The sequence below is a fragment of the Ctenocephalides felis genome, unplaced genomic scaffold (genome assembly GCF_003426905.1).
Source record: "Ctenocephalides felis isolate EL2017-DRISC unplaced genomic scaffold, ASM342690v1 CF-g0.4_SCAFFOLD_01886, whole genome shotgun sequence".
NCBI classification, from domain to species: domain Eukaryota; kingdom Metazoa; phylum Arthropoda; class Insecta; order Siphonaptera; family Pulicidae; genus Ctenocephalides; species Ctenocephalides felis.
Window position 1 is genome coordinate 79664061 of NW_020538040.1, and position 14766 is coordinate 79678826.

Below are 14766 nucleotides of genomic sequence, written 5' to 3' on the forward strand. Positions count from 1 at the left end.
ATTACACTAATGTGAATAATAAATATTATTAATATAAATTTAATAGTAAAAATCCCGATTTCTTAATTTTGTAAAATTTTAGAATTCCAGATCGAAAATATATTGTATGAAGTATTTGGAACTATGCTATTAATATAGTCATCAGTTTAAAAGAGTCCTATTAAAACTTTCAAGAATAAAAAATCAATATCTAATATTTTGTGCATATACTTTTCTTGAACTATTTCTCCTAATTAATTTTTGCGTAGGGTAAGTTATAGTGATCGCATAAAATCGAAAAATCATTCAATTCCTATTGATGGGGAGACATGCTAATTATTTTTTGGCAAAGGCAAGTCCAGCAAGTTTGACGATACGGGGCAAAAGTGCCAAAAATAGCAATTCAGTTTTTTGAGAGAACGAGGCGGCCGATTTGAATGATTAAAAAACATTTTACCTACATTGAATGAAGATTTGACTAAATTTTTGGGAATGCAGGTCCTGCGGTTTTGGAGATATAGAAAAAAGATATAAAAAATACCATTTTGTGCAATTGATTATTTTTATCTCTCGAATGTTTAATTTAACGGCACAGGAAGTTTCAGCACTTTGCTTTAAGTCACAATGCCATTTTTTCCTTGGCGCCCGCTTTCCTTATTTTTTTAAACTGTTTCTACAGTTTGTCATTAAAATTATATGAAAAACTAATTATAAACATTTAGAGTTACAGCGATGGCAAATTTTAGGTTTTTACAAAAATAATAATTACAATAGTTTAGAAATGATTATTTAAAATAACAAAAATATAAAATTTATCATTTAATATAAATATAAATCTAGTGTTGAATAAACAAAAAGTTTTCAACAATTTCAACATAATTACAGTCAGCTACAAAATCATATCAAATGATACTCATATCATTTAAATTCTTCTATATGTTTAATATACCTATAATAATGCTACATTTGAAATAAATATTCATAATTAGATATGAGTCTCCTACCAGAATTATTCGAAGCAATTCAAGACATTTTCATTAATCTAATAACTATATTAGCTCCCATATAAGTAAGCTAGAACCACATGTAATTTTTATTATTAGAAAATTTTTATTATTTTATTATTTGAAAAATAAATGCATACAGAGATTAGTAATTTTTTAGATATTTTCTTTCTTACATATACACACATACGTTACACACACATATATACACACATACATATATATATATATACATATATATATATATATATATATATATATATATATATAATCTTACTTGTCAGCATAATCGGATAGCCCTTTATTGTAACTTTACAAATGTACTAGTGATGGTCGTCAGAGTCTGCTGCAGAAATAGTTTCTTGAATCCACGCTACATTAGAGTTAATTTTGTCATACATTCTTGGTCTCTCGGTGCCACGAGTGGCACCAGTACCAGCGCAGGCTATGCGCCAGGTGGAAACGCCAACTAAAGACCATCGCTTTCCCGTCTGGATAAAGACATAACATGGAACTTCCAGCCATCTCTTCCTCCTACAATTTATACAATATACACAGTAAAACAATTCAATCGACAGCATTTTAAATGGACTGGTGAATGTTCGATCATATATGGATGTAAGCTTACATTGCAGTCTTGCTGTGGAAGAGCAGCTTCTGTGCAAAGTGAGTTTACAGTTGCTATGCTGACGTTCTCGCATCGCTGCATGTCACTTACGCGTAGTTGTACGCGCTGCAGTTGTTTACGATGTCGCGCCCAGCCCAGTGCATTGCAATGAGTTGTAACGCGCAGGGCAGTCATATTATCTGGTAAGCACACTGGACGTACGAAATTTGATAAAGCAACAGGCACTTCGAGACGAACCAGTGCAGCAGTGCTTCCCTCAACAGGAGACTTTACCATGCCTGATCAGAACAGAAGGTTACATGCAGATACAATTTAGACCAATTTTTCTTAACATTTGCACAGTTGAATATTCATTTGACAATAAAAAATATTATGCTATGGTTACCATTACTACAGCTTTCAAATACGATTTAATTCAGGAATTAGATGACAACGTTCATAGTTATTTCAATTGAGTTATGGTATATAATCAATGAAATAATTCATACTTGATTTTTCGGTAACAAAAGTACTCAAATGTACATTGAACTTGTTCATTGAGAGTTTATTTAACGGATTTGATGTTTTATCATATTTATGCACCATTGCAAACATTTTGCTGCAATAATAATCAAATATAAGGTAAACGTACCATATTACGGGATGTTAAGGAACGTTTGACTTTAAAGACGAATTTTAGAGAAAATAGGAAAGTGGACGAACTAAATCTGTTATATTTTATTAATTAGACTTTTAAGATTATTATAAAACAAGATTTTTCGTCGTAGAACGTCATTTATAGAAATAATCGGCATTTTGCTGAACCACGCGTTTGTCCCTAATTCCGTCATAAAATTCGGCTCGTGAATATAATGCCGGGAGTCGTTGTACGTTATTCCGTGATAGCGCACGATGCTTACATTTTTGATCGTATTGCCTTGATAAATATAGTTATAAAAAAGGGTTATAAAAAGTGCGGTTAATTATGAAATAATACTCTGATATGATTTTAAACATTTATTTAGTTTTATAAAAGTCATAAAATTATAAGAAGTTAAAAAACTTCTAAAATAAAAATAAAATAAAAGCTGGTATTATTATAGTAATAGCAGTATAATTATCATTATCAATACTGTTTCGGTAAATCAAATAAATGAAACAATAAAGGAATAATTTTTAACGGCAATTAAACAAAAATATAAACTTAAAATAAATATAAAATTTAAACTCAAAGTAAAAAAATTAAACTTGTAATAAAAGTTACAATTCTGTCAACAAACATAAATCTTTAAAGACTTTACAATAATCTTTAAAGACTTTCAAGTTAACAATAACTATACTAGCTCAAATTAGGTTTGATTGGGAATTTTGTATGTTTTAGAAGCTTTAAAATACATTTAATATAATATGGCAAATTTCTTTTAAAGCCTTTTTTCAGGGTTTTGGGTGAATATTTAATTGGAGCCATCGTTCTTTGAAAAACTAAAAGTCCGATTTGAAATCATACCCAAATAAATTTACTGATCTTGAATATAATTTTAATTCAAGTAAATTATAAGTTACTGCATTTAAGAGTAGCCTCGGCATCTTATTTTCGAGTAATTGCAATTCATATTAATTTAATAACTTACGATGTATGTTTGTTTTAATAATATGCAGGTTATATAATGGTTATATTCCAAAAGCTTAATCGGATTAAAACTATCGTGTTAACAGGAATGTCCCTAGATCTCTGCATACATACATACATACCAGCGCCCTATAAGTACCGTGAGCTATACGGGGTATACCTGTATTTTTATTCAATTTATATAATAGAAATAATTGATCATAGATGAATGAATGAATGAATTGATCACAAATGAAATTGATAATTTTTTGACAAATATATGCTCGATTTAACTATAAAACTAATCTCTTATTATTACTGATCAAAAATTTCACACATTTGAATCGATTAAGCTTATCGGAATCAAATAAAAACCTTAAGCAAGGGAACCGTCACATAACCTAACTCGCTAACAAGCCAGTACGAAATGGCGATCGGGTTACGACCGATGCTTTCAAAAGCTTTTTACGGCTTAAAAACTAATATTTGAATTCGAAAATCGTACTATTTTATTAGGATTCAAATTATAATTGATGTGCTGTTGAATAAAATTATTATTTATTGACCGTTTTCTTATTTTGCGATCAAAATGAAAAACTCTCGTAATAATGTACTATACCGGAATAGTGTACGTTTACCTTACTAAACAATTATTGAATTATAAATCTACATACCGATAATATTTCGCTCCTGTTGCCATGGACCTCCATCGCTATCGAGTCGTGTAACGCCTAAACGAGCCCGCCATTCAGCGCGCGGCTGTCCTTGGAAACAGGCGGCAGTAGTAAGGAGCCACGTGGGTGCCACTAGGGTCGCATCGCATACGTGTGCTCCATCACGAAATAAAGCTGCATGCCATGGCCAGTCTCCTGGACCAGCTAATTTTGCAAGAGCCGCGCCTGATCCCAGAGACGATTGCAAGCCGCACTCTGTGTACACACAGCGAAATAAATGAAAACATATGTACGTATTATCGTAATATTCTATAAAATTAATGTTATGGATTCATAAAGAATAACAGCTTTTATTGCAAGGATCCATTTCGATAATTACTTGTTCGTTCGTATGTTCGTTTTTGTACATAGTTTCAAATCCGATCAGATAAAGTATGGAGATTTTGAAACAAAACAAAAAATAATATTATTTTTCATAAATTATCGGTTAGAGCGCGGGCTAGCAGCAACTAGTTCCGGGTTCGCTGGTTCGATTCCCGCTACCGCCGTAGCCCGACATCAGGCAACTATGATGTCAAATTTCAACTTGTGGTTATAGATCATAATATAACTACAAGTGGAAATCGTGGACATATAAACTATTAGACGTAAGAGCTAATATATAATAAATCCACACATAGGAGAATGGTGAACCAATGGGTTGCCTCTCATAATGATATCTTAGACCATAATCGTTGAACCAAACAGCTTATAGAACATATATATCGTAAGAGTTCTGATTGCTGTTGTAACAATAATTTAAAAAAAATCATAAACCACCCCAATATATGTATGTATTACTCACTCTCGCAATATTGATAATATAAACAATATATAATATATATATATATATATATATATATATATATATATATATATATTTATAATATACATATTGAAGACATACTTATAGGTAAGTGCTCTACATAAAGAAGTTGCAACTGCTTCTAGAGCTGTTCTATGCTTTGCAGGTTCAGTAGAAACTGATTGTACTCCTTTCTTCAATCCTTCGGCGCACAGTTTTCCCGACTTTCCTCGTTCCATAAACATTACATATCCTTCAGAATGGAATTTTGATAAATGTGGTGTCAGCGTGGGACCTCTAACAATAGCATGCAGTGATGGTGCAACTCCCACTGAAAATGTAACGATATTATTTATATGAAAGATTTAGGCTGAAAAAGCAATCCGAAATGAAAAAGCAAAGAACCACTATTATTTTTTCACGTATCTCATTTAGTCATATGTAATATTAGAAATAAGGCAAAAAAATAATTGTCAGCACTCAGCATGTTATTTGTTTTATCTACTATCTATTTTATCTACTAATGAAACTGTTTTAACTATTGTCAGATACTATATATCAGTGTGGAATATATATATATATATATATATATATATATATATATATATATGTTTCTTTTATGTTTTTCGAATGAAAAATAAATTCAAGTAAATATAATAAAATGTAGAAAACTCACGACAAGAATTTTCATCAGATCCATCCGGGCAGTCAGGTCGCCCATCACAAACACGATCTGGTGATATGCAGAATCGTCCTCTTCCGCAATGCAGTCGTCCAGGAGCACAATATGAACATCGCAACTCATCACTCAAGTCCGCGCAGTCCGGTATTCCATCACAAAGTCGCGGAGATAACGCTTTTTCCTGAATATTATTTGTTTATTTATAAGTCAAACAGCATGATGCATTATTTAAGAATAATAGCAATACATTATAGATATTCGTTCATTAAGGGGAGGTTGTACCCTGTTTACATATATTACACTCTTTTTTGATATATTTGTTGATTGACCAAATGCAAGAAAAAATTAGACTTATTTCATCGTTAAAATTTTCGTTAATCATTGAAACTATCATTATGTTACGAAATAATTATAAGAAGCTTTAAATGTTTTGAGATTCCCCTAAATAAACGTGATTTCCTTAGTATTAATATACGAGCATATGTTAGATAAAACGAGTTTCAAGAGTATAAATTTAAATAATTTCAAATCAGACAATAATTTAAAACTACCAGATAATATAAATACTGTTATTTCATGCTATTTAAATTTCGTATCACTAACCTCAAACTCATCTGCACATCCTGGTTTTACAGCACAAGATCCGGGCCCGGAATACTCCGGAAACCCATTACAATCCAGCATGGAACGAAATTTATCAGATAAACGGGATCCGCATCCTAACCAAAAATCTTTACAAAATGAACGACATGGTAACTGGACATTAATTTCTTCATTTATGTTAGGATCCCGCAATAAAATGCCAGAGGAAAGACATTCAGGTTGAAGCAATCTACAGAGAAAATGGTGTGCAGCGCGGTAGCATTCTGCATCGACCAGCTCACGAAATGCTATCATATCGGCCTAAAACATAAATTATTGATTGAAGATACATAGAATAAAATCCGAAGTTTTTTATTATTTTTTTTTAATTTCGAAAGGGAGATAACTAACTACATAAATGAAACTTTTATTTAGGTATCGTACTTGAACTTCGGCTGAGCTCTTGTGGCCAAGAAGATTAGGGTACATGGTAATATTATATGGTAGCGTATCGCAGAATGACAAGTCAACTTTAGTACATTTTTGATGTGGTCGCGATGCAGGCGTCACGGAGGGATCAGGTTCTATAGAGAGCGGAGCTGTCGATGAGGGCAAATCGCCACTTTCGCGTATTTCCAAACTTGAGGACTCAATTAGCAATCCAGTTAGGTATCGCGGTTTATCTTGGCTTATTTCTTTCCTTAGAACACGTTCGACTTCCTTGGTAGTGACACGTTGATACAATGGCTCAAAGTGCAAGCTCACATGTACGACGAGATCTTTATCTTCTTCTCTGTAAAATTGAACAGTAAAATTGTTTAGGTATAATAAATACTGTAAACAAAGTTAATTTCAAACAAAATTTCAAACAAAACTAAACACATAGAAAGAAGGCCCCATTGTCTTTTTATCTTTCATACAAGATATTCTTATACGTTTTTCTTCAAAAAAAGACATTAATATAATAAATAAAGAATAAATATATAGAAGAATCAATACAAAGTATACCAATGAAAATCATTACTTCACTTCACCAAAATAATGCCTACTGATGATTAGGATTAAATTTCTACTTACCCATCTAAAGCTAATACTTCCGTTTTACTGAAACTTTGTCTAAGTTCACTTCGTCGGAATAATAAATTTAGCATTTCGCGGTAATCTCGTGCGTGATTTTCAAAAATAACAGAAGATGTATCAGCGAGCTGCGGAGAAAACGAATCTCCTTGCAATACACGAAAGCGCACACTGAATTCTTGATTTCCCGGAGGTTCTGGACTGAGATAAGTATCTAAAAATTAAAATTAAATACATAAATATTTTGAAGAAAGCAATATCATATCGATCAACAAGTTGTGAATTGCAAGCTGACTTACAGGCCAAGTAAAGAGCGACAGCAGCTAGAAGTAGCATTCCGATGAAAGAAGCGACTAGTAGACAACCGCAGCGCTTCCTCTGGCCGAGTTTCCGGCGCGTGAACCGGATATCACTGTCGGAAGCTAGGGCAGAACTATTGTCACGTTTCAGGCGGCGCCCGACCACGCTGCTTGACGACATCTGTGCGAATCAAATGAAATAGACCATAAATTAAGTCTTGGGATTTATGGAGAGCATTATCAAACCTTTTTACACCAATGGGAACGCATTGCTGATTGCGGCTCATGAGAATTATATTTTATTAGTGGTTATTCATTACACAAATATGCAGCAGGAGTGTACTTACTGATAAAATAACAATTATTTGACAATCAGTCACCGAATATCATAAAAAGTGAAAAGTATTGCAAAAATATCAGTTTATTACATAGTTTTTAAATTAATAATAATAGTAAAGTGAAAAATAAGCTGAAATTATAATATATTCAATAATGTATGTTTACCCCAGATTTAGTGAAATAATTATAGAGATAGAGGGTATTTTGCACGGCCAATTTGTCATTCTTGAGTAAATTGCAAAAACACATTTTTAGCTTTACTGACAATATATCTAGTTTTTGTCTATGAAATCGAACATCAAATAAAAAATAAAGGAAAAAACGGAAAAATCATTCTAATAGTGTTAATTATGTTAATATATATTGTTTAAAAAAAAAACGTTTACGGATTTTATAAGATAAGAAACAATTATATATTTTTATGCAAAAAATAACAATACTCTCACATTTTGTTATAAATATTTTTGGAAACTATGACTAAGTTTGTATGGAAGTTTCTAAAACAGTGTAATGAGCATGTTAACTGTGATTACAATGCATGGGTCGTGTGAAAATATATTAACATATTTCAAACTCATTATTGTTTTGAAATAATTAGTTATTTTATCAACTAATTAAAGATCAATAAATCATTAATGCAGCCATACCGATCAAATTCGTTTTATATATTAGAGTACATTTTCAGAAGTTTTTAATTTTCCGAAATGTTAAAATTTGTGCTAGAAAATACGATTAGCTAATATGGTGTTTTTCAATTGTCACAAACATTGGAAAAATTATGTGTATGACTGCAACCGACCATAAAAATTTTAAAGCCATTTGATGAAACGCGATAATAAATAGGGTAGGGCGGGGCACAAAGGTCGAAATTGACTTTGAGCAATTATGTTGTGAAAACCAAACCAATTATATCACAATAAATAACACACATCTAACAAATAACTAAGAAACTATGTTCAGTGAAACTCCCAGCTAATTCATTATTGTAGAAATGTGTTTTTTTTTGCTGTTTTTCAAAAATTTGTAACCAGGCCCTTTCTACCTCATAGGCAGAGTAAATTGGTATGACCAAGAAGCAAATAGGTCTATTGTTTAATTTTAATTTTAAAATAATAGTTACATTATTCACAGAGGCGTAGCGTGCCTTGCCGGGCGTGCCCCCAATCAAAATTTGTTTGGGGGCCCCCTCAAGAAGATTTTTTTTTACGATATATAAAAATTCATAAAATTAAAAGAATATTTATATATCATTCTAATTATTTATCTATCTAATTTTTTTTATTTTTTTCTAATTTTTCCAAATGATTTCAGATATATATTCACTTACTCTTCTTGCCTTTTTTGAAAAACTGAATTATTTCATAATCTTTAAATTTTATAAAGTTTCTGTTTCTGTAGACATTTCTGTCCTAAAGTTTTTACGTAATTTTTAATTAGTTTCAATTTTAAAAATTTCTTTTAGCAGTTGCGTTTGTAACTGGAAGGACCAGGAATAAAATGGTTACTGTTATTTCGTTCGGAAAACTGGATGCAAGCAACCCTATTGCATTTCATAAATTTCCTAGATTTTTGTATTCAAACTTATTATCAATTAGTCATGATCATGTAAGATATACAGCATTTCATGATTGTATATATTTACAGTATTTCTTTGCAGTAATTCAACCGACAGTTTTCCGGAAACGTTTATTAATTCTCGATTTCAAAAAGACAAATGTTACTACTTACGTCGCAAAGATTTTGTAATCTTTGTTTAGTTTATAAAATTACTATATCCAAACAGCAATAGTATACATTAAAATAAAAATTTTGGGTCAAAAGTTCTCTTATCTTGATTCTGTCATCTTATTGATAACGTGATAACTCATCATAATAATCCTTCAATATCTTTGTCTTTTGTTCTTTAAAATAGTTATTGCAATCCATCTTTTTTGCAAATTATTTCGACTTCTTTAGCAAACTAATTCAATAAATTTTCATATCTTAATTCGCACAGTCTATTCAAAAGATTACTAGTTCTTTGTAAGTCATTACTGGCATGTTGTAAAGTTTCAGAAAATAACTAATAATTTGAAACAGTGACTAAATATCTGAAAATGATTTAGTTGATCATATTTATCAAAAATCTAATTATGAATCTTATGCATCATGCAGACAATTCAACTAGTAACAGAAACAAATATAAAAATGTTAGAAATTTAACTATAAAAATTCCAAATTCCAATTTTTGATGAAGAATTTATAAACTGGATTAGTTTTATAGATTTGTTGACAAAAATATTAACTTTCGGGTTGTGCAAAAGTTTTACTATTTGAATTGATTACTAGAGCTTGTAGAATCTCTTAAAGCGTTAGCTTACAAGTTGAAGTTCAATACCTCTCGATAACAAAAGTAAACTTAAGCGTTAAAATTATTAATTTTTTTAAAAAAATATTGTTTTGCTTTCTGTTGCGCTCGTTGGCGGCCCCCCTGGCTCGGGGGCCCCGTATTTTTGATACGGCTGATACGGCGGTAGTTACGCCCTTGATTATTCAACCAATGCAAAATATAAATTTTATGGGTAGATTCTACATTTTACATAGAGATAACACTGTATTAAACCTTGATAGGTTTATAAAACATGATGTAATTACCAAAATAATTCTTACGATATAAGAGTTTGTGGTAAGAGGGTAAAAATTTAGGGTGATATTTGTGTATGGCATCGGGCCTTAAGGCAAATTGCTCGAACTTCCTGTACCGTAACGACCGGGCATATTATACAAAACACACACACACATCCATTTTTTCTGAGGTATGCCAAAATGTTCAGAAACCTCTGAAACGTGAAGATATGCAAAAATTTTCATTCTCGATTTTCGGCCCATTACTATAACTACCCAAAAAAAGCAGTTTTACAAGAAAAAAATTAAATTAATAGTTATTCTAACTCTTATGATGAATTCTTGTGACAAAGTTTCATGCGTGAGTTGTTTTTATAGATTTGTTGACAAAAATATTAACTTTCGGGTTGTGCAAAAGTTTTACTATTTGAATTGATTACTAGAGCTTGTAGAGAATAGAATCTTAAAGCGTTAGCTTTACAAGTTGAAGTAAGTTCAATACCTCTCGATAACAAAAGTAAACTTAAGCGTTAAAATATTAATTTTTTTAAAAAAATATTGTTTTGCTTTCTGTTGCGCTCGTTGGCGGCCCCCCTGGCTCGGGGCCCCGTATTTTTGATACGGCTGATACGGCGGTAGTTACGCCCTTGATTGATTATCAACCAATGCAAAATATAAATTTTATGGGTAGATTCTACATTTTACATAGAGATAACACTGTATTAAACCTTGATAGGTTTATAAAACATGATGTAATTACCAAAATAATTCTTACGATATAAGAGTTTGTGGTAAGAGGGTAAAAATTTAGGGTGATATTTGTGTATGGCATCGGGCCTTAAGGCAAATTGCTCGAACTTCCTGTACCGTAACGACCGGGCATATTATACAAAACACACACACACATCCATTTTCTGAGGTATGCCAAAATGTTCAGAAACCTCTGAAACGTGAAGATATGCAAAAATTTTCATTCTCGATTTTCGGCCCTTACTAAACTACCCAAAAAAAGCAATTAACTTTTACAAGAAAAAAATTAAATTAATAGTTATTCTAACTCTTATGATGAATTCTTGTGACTATTCTAACTCTTATGATGAATTCTTGTGACAAAGTTTCATGCGTGAGTTGTATCCACTGCAAAATATTCGCATAAAATATGTATTTGAAAAACAAGTTTTATTCACTTTTATTGCAATGATTGTATTTTAAAAAAAATAGTCTGATTAAAATCAATTCAACATCGACTGAAATAACAATCAAAGAAGGTGATATACACAAAAAGGTGTCAAAATCAGGACGGCAATTTTTAGTTAAGCAAATCCGGAACCGTGGGATGAGGGGCTTATGCTAAATTTAAGTATACAATAATTTTTTTTATCTATATGTTGTTTTCACTTTTGTTCCATGTATAAAATGCTATTCAAGTTTCTTCATTAACTTAAAAAATAGCGTATGTTAGTCAGGATTTTTGATAATTTTCGCGAAATTGAAAATAAAAGATCTAATTTATTAGCTTTATTAATTTTCAGATATTTGATGGGTAGTTGATAATTTTATTATCAAGTATTTGCAAAGATTAAAGAGCCTATACTTTTTGGAAACCCGTGACTATCCGAGACAAATATTGTTTTTAGAAAAACCCGGGAAACAAGTGGAATTCCGGGACAGTCCCGGCCAAACCGAGACCTATGGTCACCTTATAAGAATTGATAAAATATTTTGTATATTATGTTCAAAAATACTTATTTATATTATGGTTTTTAATTTTGTTGTTGAACTTAATAATTTCGCTGCATCGCATTGATTGAATAATGTAGCTACTATTATATAAAACCTTTTTAAAATTTGAAATAATATGGTGGATCCTTTTGCCCCCTGGCAATCTCTTTATACCCCATCTATGTAATAAAATTTTCAAAAAACAACAAAAACACATTTCTACAGTGATGAATTAGCTGGGAGTTTTAGTGATCATAGTTGTTTGTTTGATATGCGGTATTCGTTGTGGAATAATTAGTTTAGTTTTAACAATATGATTGCCCAAAATTAAATTGGACCTTTGTGTTCCGCCTATATCTTATAAATTTAACTTTACATATATCAGAATTAAAGCAATGAAAAAAACTTGAATCACTTTACCTCTGAATTCCAAGATTCTCTCCTCTTATTGTTTCTGTTATTATCCATAGTAACGGTCATTTTGACAAAGCTAGAGCGATTCCGGACGATAAGTCAACAGAATATGTATCAACAATTTTTAATTATATCCTATTACAGTATTTAACTTTAACCTATCTTCATATTTCATTTCGTTTTTCTCTTCAACACTTTTAAATAATTATGCCCATAATCTGCAAAGAAAAATCATACTATTAAATAGATGTTAAAATAGTTTCATCATATCTAGTAAAATATTCCTGTAAGAAATATTTGAAATAGTCAAATTTCTTATCATTTATTAATAAATAGACGTAGAAAAAAGTTCCATCATATCTATTAAAATATTCCTGTAAGAAATACTTCAAATATTCAAATTTATTATTATTATTAATGAAATTAAAAAAGTTAATATAAACGAAAAGAAACTTTTATTGTAACTTAGTCACATTCCAAATTATCGATGTTTTCTCAAATAATTATGACGTTTTTCGCGAGATAACACATTCTATAACGTTGTCAAGCCAAACAATATTAATATTTATAATACTTGCTGGAATCTTCAACCTGGAATACATAGTAGCACATAATAGCTTCAAAATCTTATATCAATAAAAACATATTTGTTTGCATTTCAATTTTCTGTTACTGTTTTTTATGATACAGTCTTGTAATTTTGAGGTTTTGGCCTATCATGGCAGATTTCGGTTCATTTACAACAAACCTTCTGCTTTATTTTCTTATCAGATTTACACGGTTGCTAGACAAAACATATAAATATGAATATAAAATCATACAGAAGAAACAGGGGAATGGCATTTAGGCGCATAGGCGGCAATAAGTTCGATGATTTCTTATTAGATTTTGATTCCGATGAGGATGTGATGTGACGACGAATAAATATTTTTTATAAAAATAAGAAAAAACTAGTGGGCGCATGCATCGTGCCTTAAGGCAAATTGTTTTTTTTTAACAAGATTAACATTTTTGAAAAAAATTTACTCTGAAAAAATTAGATTTTTGAGAAACTATACATTTTTGACAAAAATTTACTTTTTTTTTTAAAAAAAAAAGAATTTTTGAAAAAAAATTTATTTTGAAATATTTTAGAAATTCAGAACATTTTTTCAAAGCAATCGTACTGCTTTAACTGCATAGAGACGAAATATCGAAGCGCGTAAGCGCTGCGTCGCCGTCTAACGGATAAACATTGGTACAAAACCCATAGGAATGTAAACAAAATTTATACTTATTGTTAAAATATCTGATAATTTGATGTGCATATGTCTAATGATCATTGTTGACCGCCAAATGGCATTTTTTTAAACTTTTTTTACTAGAGCTCCGAAACCGCTAGACCTGCCTTCATAAAAATTTGATCAGTTTTTCATCTTGTTAATACAAGTAGAATGTTTTTTGAATTATTCAAATCGGACACTCCGTTCTCTTAAAAGCTAAGTTACCGTTTTTGGAACTTTTTGCCCCATATCTTCGGAACGGCTAGACCTGCCTTCGCCAAAAACTAATCAGCACGTCTCCTTATCAATATAAATCGAATGTTTTTTGAATTATTCAAATCGCTTCATCCATGTTCCCGAAATCGTCGACGAAAATTTGTATCCGCACACATATACACACACGCACACACACACATACATACACATACATCCATTTTTTCTAAGGTATGCCAAAATATTCAGAAACCTCTGAAACGTAAAGATATATACAAATTTTCATTTTCGATTTTTTTGCGATTACTATAACTTACCCTACGGTAAGTTAATAAAATTATTTAATTTTTTTAACAATTTTTTTTATTTCATTTGTACATAGGCTTATAAATACTTATTTATTTTGTAATTTTTTTTTTGATTTAAAACAAAAATTCGGCCCATGGAGGGTTGAAATAAAATCAGTTAATAAACATAATATGATATGCGTACATGTTGCTATTTTAATTTAAAATAAAATGAATAAAAGATTCTAAACACATCATTCTCAAGAATATATCATTAACTTCTCGTAAGATATGTATGTATGTTTGGATACAATTTTTCGTCGACGATTTTGGACGTACGGATCAACCGATTTAAATGATTCTAATAATTAATAATTTATATATGAATAGAATATACACACGTGAACTGGTAGACAGACACATAAAATAGAATACTTATTTATCTATGAAAATAGATAAGTGCGCAAGTAGAAAGATAGAAAGATAGAAAAGTAGCAAGGTAGACAGGCTGACAGCTAAACTGGCAGGAAATACAAAAGTAGTAATAGATAGCAAACAGACATGTAGG

The 14766-nt window shown here is 30.7% G+C and overlaps 1 protein-coding gene across 1 annotated transcript; it reads right to left on the minus strand.

Annotated features, from left to right (window-relative positions):
• Positions 1-1286: 1286 nt before the first annotated feature.
• On the minus strand, positions 1287-12512 carry LOC113375417 (atrial natriuretic peptide-converting enzyme). Its single transcript, XM_026615354.1, is given in 11 exon segments — positions 1287-1471; positions 1473-1517; positions 1612-1889; positions 3874-4126; positions 4852-5048; positions 5394-5580; positions 6003-6302; positions 6426-6774; positions 7059-7272; positions 7358-7538; positions 12443-12512. Coding segments are annotated over 11 exon segments (2229 nt in total). The 5' UTR covers positions 12503-12512; the 3' UTR covers positions 1287-1306.
• Positions 12513-14766: the final 2254 nt, after the last annotated feature.